Below are 9,257 nucleotides of genomic sequence, written 5' to 3' on the forward strand. Positions count from 1 at the left end.
GGAAATTCTGAACTTTGAATTTCCATTTCTATGTAATCACGGCAGACCAGGCTGAACTGAAGCTCTGTTTCAACTTGCATTGCTCCCACGAGGGGCCCTGGTCTCAGACTGAGAAAGGCTCCAGGGATCCTAGGAGACTGAATGTCCAGAGCTCCCCAGGTACCAAGCTTGTCCGACCTGCAGCCCACAAGCCACATACAGCCCAACACAAATTCATACACTTTCTTAAAACATTATGAGGGTTTGTGGAATTTTTTTTTTTTTTTTTTTTTAGCTCATCAGCTATCATGTTACTGTATTTTATGTGTGACCTAATTCTTCCAACGTGGGCCAGGAAAGGCAAAAGATTGGACATCCCTGCTCTCTACTCTCCACGAACCCCGTGGCTCAATCGCTCCGCACTTACCTAGACAGAGAAGAACACATCATTCCAGGAGCCTTTAGGAGTGTTTTAAAAATTCTGACAAAGCTCTAGCCTCACCAAAGGACAGAACCACCCACTCATGAAATTAATAGAAACTTATGCTTCTCAGTTTCCACGAAGGACTTTTTTTCTCTTTCAGGGCTTTTGAAAAGTGAGTCGTTTCGGCAACAGCCTCTTCCTCAAGTTCTTTAGTGATCACCATCATCCAAGGTCCCCACATGCTGCCCCTTTCCAGCCGGGGCCGGCTACTAAGACCTGGCAGTTTCCTTAGCGGTGCCTCCCTAGGTCTGTTTTTGTGAGGACTTGAGCACCTGGCGCCGATTAAGCGTCCGCTGTCATCACCAGCGCCACCACAGCCATCAGCCACTGGATCCTCACTGGGAGCACACGCTGCCTTCTGTAATGTGCACGGCACGATAGGTGGCGGGCACAGAGCTCCACCGCAGGCCAGGACGCTGGGATGCCGCTGGCAGCGTGCCCTGCCTTTCAGTAACTACCAACACCCAGGTAAGGAACACCCAGATGGGTAGGCATTCAATGCCCATGTTTTTCCCATGATCCTATACACTCTCTCTGCGGTCAAACTGCTCTCTGGCCATCAGCATCTCACATGGGGCACACGACAGCTATGTACATGCAAGTCTCTCCAAAATCCAATGGCACAGTGATTAGGTGCTTTCAAATCGTAGTTGAACTTGGCTCTGGAACCAGATGGCCGGGTTTGGGGTCCCCACTTGTAGCTATGGGAAACATTTCAAGTGACGTTGCCTCTCTCAGGCTCTCTATCTGTAAATGAGAATACCATCTCCGTCAGGTGTGGGAGAGCTCAAAATGTAAAGAACTCAGAAAACTGCCCCCAAGCATTGAAAAGGCCAGTGATACTCCAGGTGCATCCTCAACTGCCTCCACGGTGGTTAGCTACACCCCGAGGGCGCTCTAAGAGTCCTAGGACAAAGTCTACAGGTCTACAGCCTGAGACCTTGATGATTCAGATTGGCTGTTGAAAGATGTTTTCTGAATGGCTGGCTGACTGAATCACAACAGGAGAATGTGCCTGAATTCACAAGTCCAATAATAGCCTGGAAATAGAAGCCATCTGAAAATGTTCTAAACTTTAGCTGGGTTGGCAAGGACTGGATGCGATTATAAAAAGCAAGTGAGAAGAGAATGTTACTGCAAGGAAAACTGAATCCATGAGTTTTAAATAACTTCATTCCAATAAAAAAATATTAAAATATATTTTGGGCCAATAATTAAATGCTATGACAGACGCAGCCACTGTACATTGAAATTGTTTTTAAAAAATTAAAATAGCCACAACTGTCTCCTAAGGCCTAAATGCCCTTTTGTTAACTTACCTGTGTAACAAATTCCAGATTTTTTTAAAGTGAGTCCTATTTTAAATGTACATTTACATTTAATGCTAAGACTCAGTAGATACATAAGTAGGATTCCAGATGATATCATAGGCTCCTGTTTAAACATGAATAAGGAAATATTTTTAGCTTAGGTATGTTCTGAATCAGAACACAAACCCGGGCTTTAAAATCCACCTGTAGCTTTCTGTGGTTGCTGAAATGACACTCCAGTTCTCTCCCCTCACTGGGTAACTCAGGTGGTACCTATGAAAAGATGTTCAGAAACATGGCTTGTTCTGTTGACTTCCTGTCATGGTTTATTAGCTGGACATGGGAAGGCACGTTTAGGCACCAGTCTTCCATAAAATGTTTATGGTTTCCAGAATGTCCACCTGAATTTCTATTGTAAAAAAAGAGTTGAGAAGAAATCCAGCTGGCATAAAGGAGGCAGAAATGCAAGCATGTGCAAATCCTATTACCCGCAACAGGTCGACAAGTTTACTCTAATAAGTATTTCTGGGTCACCTTTTAATGATTCACAATTGAATGTGATTTTTGCAACTGCAAGTAATTTAATGCAGAGTCATGATGGTTTTCTCAATTCTTACTGTACAAAACTAAATGAAATCTACATACCCGCTCCAGGTTGTAATCCTGTACTTTAAAAATAACCTATCAGCAGAACGCAAATACCTATTTGTTTTGCATGTAACGCACTATTTGCCGAAGTTGGGAGGCAGCCTAGACCAACTTTCTTTTTGGGTTAATGGCCAGCAGCTCAAGGTTCTCCGCTGGTATCTGAGGAGATGCTTGAGGATCCCCGGGCCTTGAGAATCATCTCCAAAATCAAAGGGTACTACTATAATGAGCTTGGCTTCTGTTAAACAGTCACATTGCCGTTGATGAAGCAGATGGCTCTATAAAGCCAGCTTGATTGACCTGAACTAACTGGTCTGTGATGGGGGTAGAAGTTTATTCCACAGTGAGAGGGAAACTAAAAGCAAATGGGTCCAGGAGCAACTCCTGACTAAAAGTCTCGGTGCACCAGGAATATTTCCTTACCCACAAATGACTGTTCTACTTGCTCACTAACGCTTCCAAAAGCTTTTATGGAGAACGGACTGCATCCTGTTTTCTACATTTAGATGAAATAAAATTCCTTAAAAAACAAACCAAAAAAAAAACCTACCTATAAAAATGATGGACTGCACAGTGCAGCTTGGAGTTCAAATCCCAACTTGCCACCTTAGAGTTGTGTGCCCTTGGAACAAAATCACTTTCCCCAAATCTGTTTCTCCATCGGTAAATGACACCAACCTCAGGCTGTCATCGCCAAGACTTGTTTTGTAGATGCTCAGCAGAGAACCCAGCGCACAGCAAGCGTTGGAAAGCCACGCTAAGTCCACCCTAAAGCTTCTCAGATCATTCCACCACCACTCAGAGGAAGTGGCACAAGGGCAGAAGGCGGGGAGGGAGGAAGTGACGTGACCCTGTGTAGGTGGCAGCCAGGATCGGGCCTGGGGCCTGGGGCTGCAGCACAGAGATCCATGGCACCACCAAGGAGCAGTTTCGCACTTTTTTCCCTACATGCCACCCACTCAAACCTCAAACCATATTCAATTTCTATTTTGACATTAGATGTTTGGTCTAAAATCTTAATGTCCACATGTCATCATTCTCACCAATCTGGACCTTTATTTTTCTTATCCCATAATACTGTGTATTCAAGGTTCTGCTTGTGAGGCAAACCCTTCAGGAAAGGTCAAGCCACCAGAAGGGCAGGGCCCAAGGGGCTTGGGCCTTGGAATCAACATAAGCCGGAGAGAAACTACACATTAGACCCGTGGTTCCTTCACCCTCAAGGCGTACCACCTCCTCTTTCCACCGAGTGGCCACGGCTCAGGATTGGCTTCAGAATAACCCTGATGCCCTAATGCCAGCTGCACGCCCCCGCCTGCCTGAGGAAGAATGGGAAAACAACATTGCCCACTTTGCAGGATGCTCATAAGGATGACATGCGGCACTGCGAGGCCTAAAGCGCACACAATTCTCTAGCAATTGAGAGCTACCCTCATCTTGTTATTTTTCCCATACCCTGTGCCCTGAATTTACCTGGGGTCTTTAAAGTGCATATTACCCAGGTAGGTCCCCAGCCCTAAATGGACTCATTGGAAAGTCCACTTGTAGGGCCTTGGCACTAGTAGTTTTGACAAGCTACCCAGGTGAAGTGTGGAACCCACAGTGTTGAAGGGCAGGGCAGGGCTTGTGGCTCCCCATTTTGTTAAGTCTAGCAGAATGGCCCATCCACACCTCCAACGCCCTCAAACATACGCTCAACAGCAGTGCTTTATCAGCACCTTCACTGAGGCTGCCCGAAGCGGCAGCTGCAGGGGTGGTGCCATCAGGCAGGAAAGAGGCCATGACAGCTGGGCCTGTAAAGGCTGATGGGGAATGACAAACCATTTTCTGTAGCTATCAGCCTGGTCTTTGAAGCACTTTAAATGTGGCCTTTATATCCGAGTCAACCCTTTTCTCATCCGCCTGTGCTCTAATCCACTTTCAAGGTAAATTGCCCTTTATGATTTTTTTTTATGGATTCAAGTCAATATATTCAAAGCGAGGTTCAATATCAAATCAAAATCCACATGAATAAAATATCAAATGCATTAAGTGAGCGATAATTTTAGTCGAGTCATTTTAATGTAAGTATTAAAAGCCGGCAGTCATCTAGATTATCGGCACTCAGATATTAAGCTAGAAGCATCTCCTTGACCACCTAGCCTTTGGGGAACTGTGACAGCGAGGAGGTCTGGAGTATGAAGTATAAAGTGGGGAAAAAAGCCACTATGAAAATATAAGCCCCACAGAGGTCACGATTTTTGTCCATTTTGTTCAGTGATGTATCCTATGCACCTAGAACACAGCCAGGCATACACTAAGTACTCAATAAATTAGTTTGATTTTGTAAAATATCTTGCTAGAAAGTACTTGTAACAACGGAGACGAGACAGCCAGCCTAGCAAGGCATTTACCAGAAACACTGTGAAATGCTTCAATGGTAACAGGGATGGAAGGCTTTAATTAGCTTTTGATTTTTTAAAAAATGTTTAACTCTATCACAAAAGAGTCAAAGCAACCCCAACAAGGCAGCTTCGCCCTTGGTGAGATGGATGTGACGTGGTTCCTTGGTGACTCCTCCAGTAAACATCTGAGTCCCTGTCATGTTTCAGGCAGAGCCAGGGACACTGTGGAGACCAAACCATCACCCCACCCTTTCAGTCCAGTGCTTGTGTCTGACAGCATCCAGATCCAGGAAAAAAGATCTCCTCCTCGAAGGCACACTCAGAAACCAGCCAGTCCACTCCCCACTTTTTGCAGACTGGGAACTATGATTCAGAATGTAAAGGAACTTGCCCAAGGCTAAAACCCCAAAGACACAGCCATGGAGGGCGCTTGTTGGAGGCCCGTTTACTGAAGGTACAGGAAGGGATGAACGGCCAGCAGATGGGTTCGGATGGAAACCCAGTTCTCCCCCAAGACCATGCTCTTTCTCACAACATTCAGCTCCTCACAGGGCACTGCTGCGTGTTCAATCCTCATTTGTTTACAACTCCTAATATCAAAGACCACTTCCAGATTCCCACCAACCTCTCTCCTCCTCCGTGTTTTTCTAAGGGAGATATATCGTATGCCAGAAACGCGAGCACCTGGCCAAGGGAAGCTGGCTATCCCTTCACCACCTTTCCCTGAGGAGTGACAGACAGATGTGGTTAGCAAACTGCTATGATGATAAACTATAGGAAACCGCTTATAGTCAGCCATTTTTAATCTTAAAAAACCCCGGCAATTTCATATAAACTGAGTATGTCACAACTTTTCGGTTGCATTCCTTGGAAATCCATAGAAATAAACATCAATCTACAAATTAAACTGTCAGGAAGCACAGAGACCCCACAGATGAAATTATTTTATATTTTACTCTTACCCGAGTGAGTTCACAAGGTACTTCTTGGCACCGTTGCCTGACTACATGTCCACCCTCTACAAAGAATTCCAACTGGAATGAGCACATGTTCAGTTACTGTCAAACAGAAACAAGTGAACAGACGCCAGGTGGGCTGAGCAGACGCCGCACTTTTAAATTAGAGTGCGACCTTTGAATAGTCCTCCACACACCTTGTTTTACCCCCTAACTGCTCCCAATTATGTACAAAATGCAGTCCTTTCACAGATGTTTAGAAAGTTTTTTATTGGTTACAATAATATAAAATGCATTGTTTAAATTCTCCTCTAGTTATTAAGTGTTTGCAGCAATAGCACAAAAAATCTTTTTTTAATACATCTGACGAGCCCCAATGATTTCAATGCTGGAGGGGAAAAACAGCAACCACCACTCTTGTCTATCTATGATTAACCTCTCTCTCTCTCAATGCTACATTGGTTAAAATCAATGGACAACCCCTTTTGGTATGTCAAATTGTAAATTTTAATGTTTTCATTAGAATAGTCTTTTATAGCACTCTCCAAAAAGAAGCAATAAAATAACTAACAGCAAAGTTCAATACAGGAGCACTCTCCGGGTTAACAACGCCAACAAAAAAAGTGAAATGTAAATCACATATAATACAATTGAAGCGTCCAAAACAATTTAAATAATTTTAAATATTTTATTTTTAAACTGCTACAAATGCTTTATACAATATTTCAACATAAAGTCCCCATAACAGAAATGTAACAAAATGGGAATGATAGTGGAAGGATTAAAGTGGCACAAATTCACCAAACAAATATTAAACTACAAATTTTTAAGAGGTAGATTACTTTTGAAGTCGAGAACAAAAAACAGTATGAATAAAACCTAGCCGCTTTCCACCAACTCAGTCATTAATTTAGGGGGAGGCATAAAATGCAAGGACAAATGGTATTAATATACTTAGGAAGAGGCCAATTTGTTGTTTTTAATCTCTATTAGAGATGCAAGTGTAAAACCTGGTATGCAAATTCATTTATACTTACGTGTAGACATACATCTGTACAGGCCTGGGATGCGCCTGTGCATTGATATATTGCTAAATAGTCTCTGATAATATAATAGTTATAAATTAGTGCCAGATAAGAATCTGAGAGGATAATGTCCACTTGGATATACAAACGCAACACCAGAATAGGCATAAAAAAGAGTCCATATCCAATCTGGTTTCCTCTCCATTAAGCTGGCAATCTACTTGTGATTTAAAAAACAAAAACAACAAAAAAACAAGAAATACCAGGGTAAGAGATCAGCTAAATGCCTCTCTCTGTCTATAATTAATTTAAAAGAAAGGCATCAAGAGCTGATATGCGACCAAAATGTTTTAAATGAGTGCATCCAAATTTGTCATCCCTGAAACCTACAACAAACTACTGCTAAAACAGAGAACTTGCTTTGCAAGGTTAAGTTCAAATCATTCCTTTCTCCGCTACGTGCCAAAAACAAGGGCCATGCTCAGATCTGAGGTACCAGTCCCATGACGAGGAGCCAGTTCATCTGGCCCGTCTTACAGTGCCCTTCTCTTTGGATCTCAATCACCCGGGCGCCCAGCATGCGCGTTGGGCCCCACCGAAGCAGCAGATGCCTGACTCTAAGCCTGCCGGCAATCAGTTGAATGTTAGGATTTTGAGTCAGCTTCAACTGGTCTTGCAAGCTTGGTAGATTTCGTATCCTTTGCCGTAGTGCTTATCCTAAGTTGAGCATGCAATACCTTTTAGTCAATTAAGGTTTGTTTTGTTTTGGGGGCTTTTCTACAGGAAGTTCCTAGAAAATAAGAAAACTGAAGATAAATGACAACATAACATAACCTTACATGAATTGACCATGTTAAAGAAAAAAGTGAATAGACCGTAAGACAAATGTTATTAAGACGACAACACACACATGACTGAAGGTATTTAGGAACGAGCGTCCTACCCAGAAGATACACCCTGCAGGGAACTACATGCATTTATTTCCAAGGGGTGTAGCAGAGATGGAGGAGAAATTAGCACTTTATTTTTTTAATCAATTCCTGGTAAATGGAAAAACTTGGCCTAGAATTTCATTTTGCTTCTCTACCTTTAAGTTTTTTTGACTGACTGCGATGGGAACTCAGTTTGAAAAGAAAAAAGTGGCTCTAAAAGAAGTATTAAAGAACCCAAAAACACCATGAGTGAAAGATGGGTAGGAGGTGAGTAGAGAATGTACCTCTTTCCTTCCCTTTGTTTTATTGGAGCCCCTGGAAATGATCCCTTAGCAACAGATTTAAACTCGGCACTACAGAAAGCCATGGTGAGGGATGGGGGGTGGGTCACTGTAGTAAGAGCTGCAGCAGGAGAACCTGAATGACTGTGGCATGCCTGCTTTCCTGTGTTTTGTCCTAAGAAAAACATTTGGAGCACATGGCTTTTTGACACCTTGTCTGGTACCATGGCTTATGTTCCAGGAAATGACCCTCAGTGTTAAGTAGAAAACTCATGGAAAAATCACATGGCTGATTGCAAGCATATACTCGAAAAACTGTGGAATCCTAAAGTGGCATTGAAATGTAAAATATCTGAGTATCGAAAACTAGCTCTTAATCACAGCTTGTTGTAAAGATATACACAGGACAAGGATGTGCTGCCTGTTCTATAAGTCATCCCTGTGTATCCAACAGGGTAAGTAAAGCAAGCTGCAAACGGAGTGCAAGTGAGTATTCCTAGACATGTAATAGATGTGATGATTCCTTGTGTCAGGAATCATCCCTACACAAAATTTACAAGTAGAACTATACTTAAAACAGGAAGACGACTGTAGTTCAAACAACTCCTTATTAGTGTAATGCAACAAATATGCACTGAGGCTGAGGCCGCCTCTGTAAGAGCCCTGGGCGACAAGTTAATGACAATCATCACATTACCCAGGTCTAAGTTTACGAATCCCAGTTACAAAACTGACTCACTACAATGTACTAAGACCAAAACAAACACTTCAAAGAAATGCCCACTTTTGTGTCCAGATAGTCAAAATATATCTTGATGAACATTTGTTTTCTAATTCCCAAGAACACTTCTCAGGTTTATGGTGATTTGGTAAGTGGACCCTTGGATCACATTTCTGACCTACAGATGTGTCCACAGCACAGTTCCAGCACCTCACACAGAGCTGCCACCAAGGCCTGTCATTACCGTCTACGGTTAGGACCATACCAATGTTTTCTTATCTGATTCTTCTGTGCTTCCTTTTAGGCCAAATTTCACTCCAGCAAGGTAACCCACTGTTAACTATCAAACAAAGCAAAATAATGAAAATTAACTGGAGCAAAGGAGAGACACGATTTTTAAGGCACTTTAGTCCTCTGTAGTCTTAAAGGTTACTCAAAAGATACTGGGTAGAGGCTATTTGAAGAGACTTGATAAATTTATAGTCACTCTGACAGCTATTCTTTGCAGAACTTAATTTTTCCAAATCAACTTTAACG

At 42.7% G+C, this 9,257-nt stretch overlaps 1 protein-coding gene across 9 annotated transcripts in view; it reads right to left on the reverse strand.

Annotated features, from left to right (window-relative positions):
- The window catches only part of PRDM2 (PR/SET domain 2), a 129,371-nt gene that overhangs the window by 31,112 nt on the left and 89,002 nt on the right, over positions 1–9,257 (reverse strand). For 2 of the 9 annotated variants that reach the window (XM_037985014.2, XM_037985017.2), the window contains one exon: positions 6,013–7,576. The exons of the other annotated variants lie outside the window; for them this stretch is intronic. In XM_037985014.2, the coding sequence (XP_037840942.1) occupies positions 7,564–7,576 (13 nt within the window). In that variant the 3' untranslated portion in view covers positions 6,013–7,563. Of the gene's footprint in view, positions 1–6,012; positions 7,577–9,257 lie in introns of those variants that run through there. 9 annotated transcript variants of the gene reach the window in all.

This window comes from Chlorocebus sabaeus, chromosome 20 (assembly GCF_047675955.1).
Source record: "Chlorocebus sabaeus isolate Y175 chromosome 20, mChlSab1.0.hap1, whole genome shotgun sequence".
Taxonomy (NCBI): domain Eukaryota; kingdom Metazoa; phylum Chordata; class Mammalia; order Primates; family Cercopithecidae; genus Chlorocebus; species Chlorocebus sabaeus.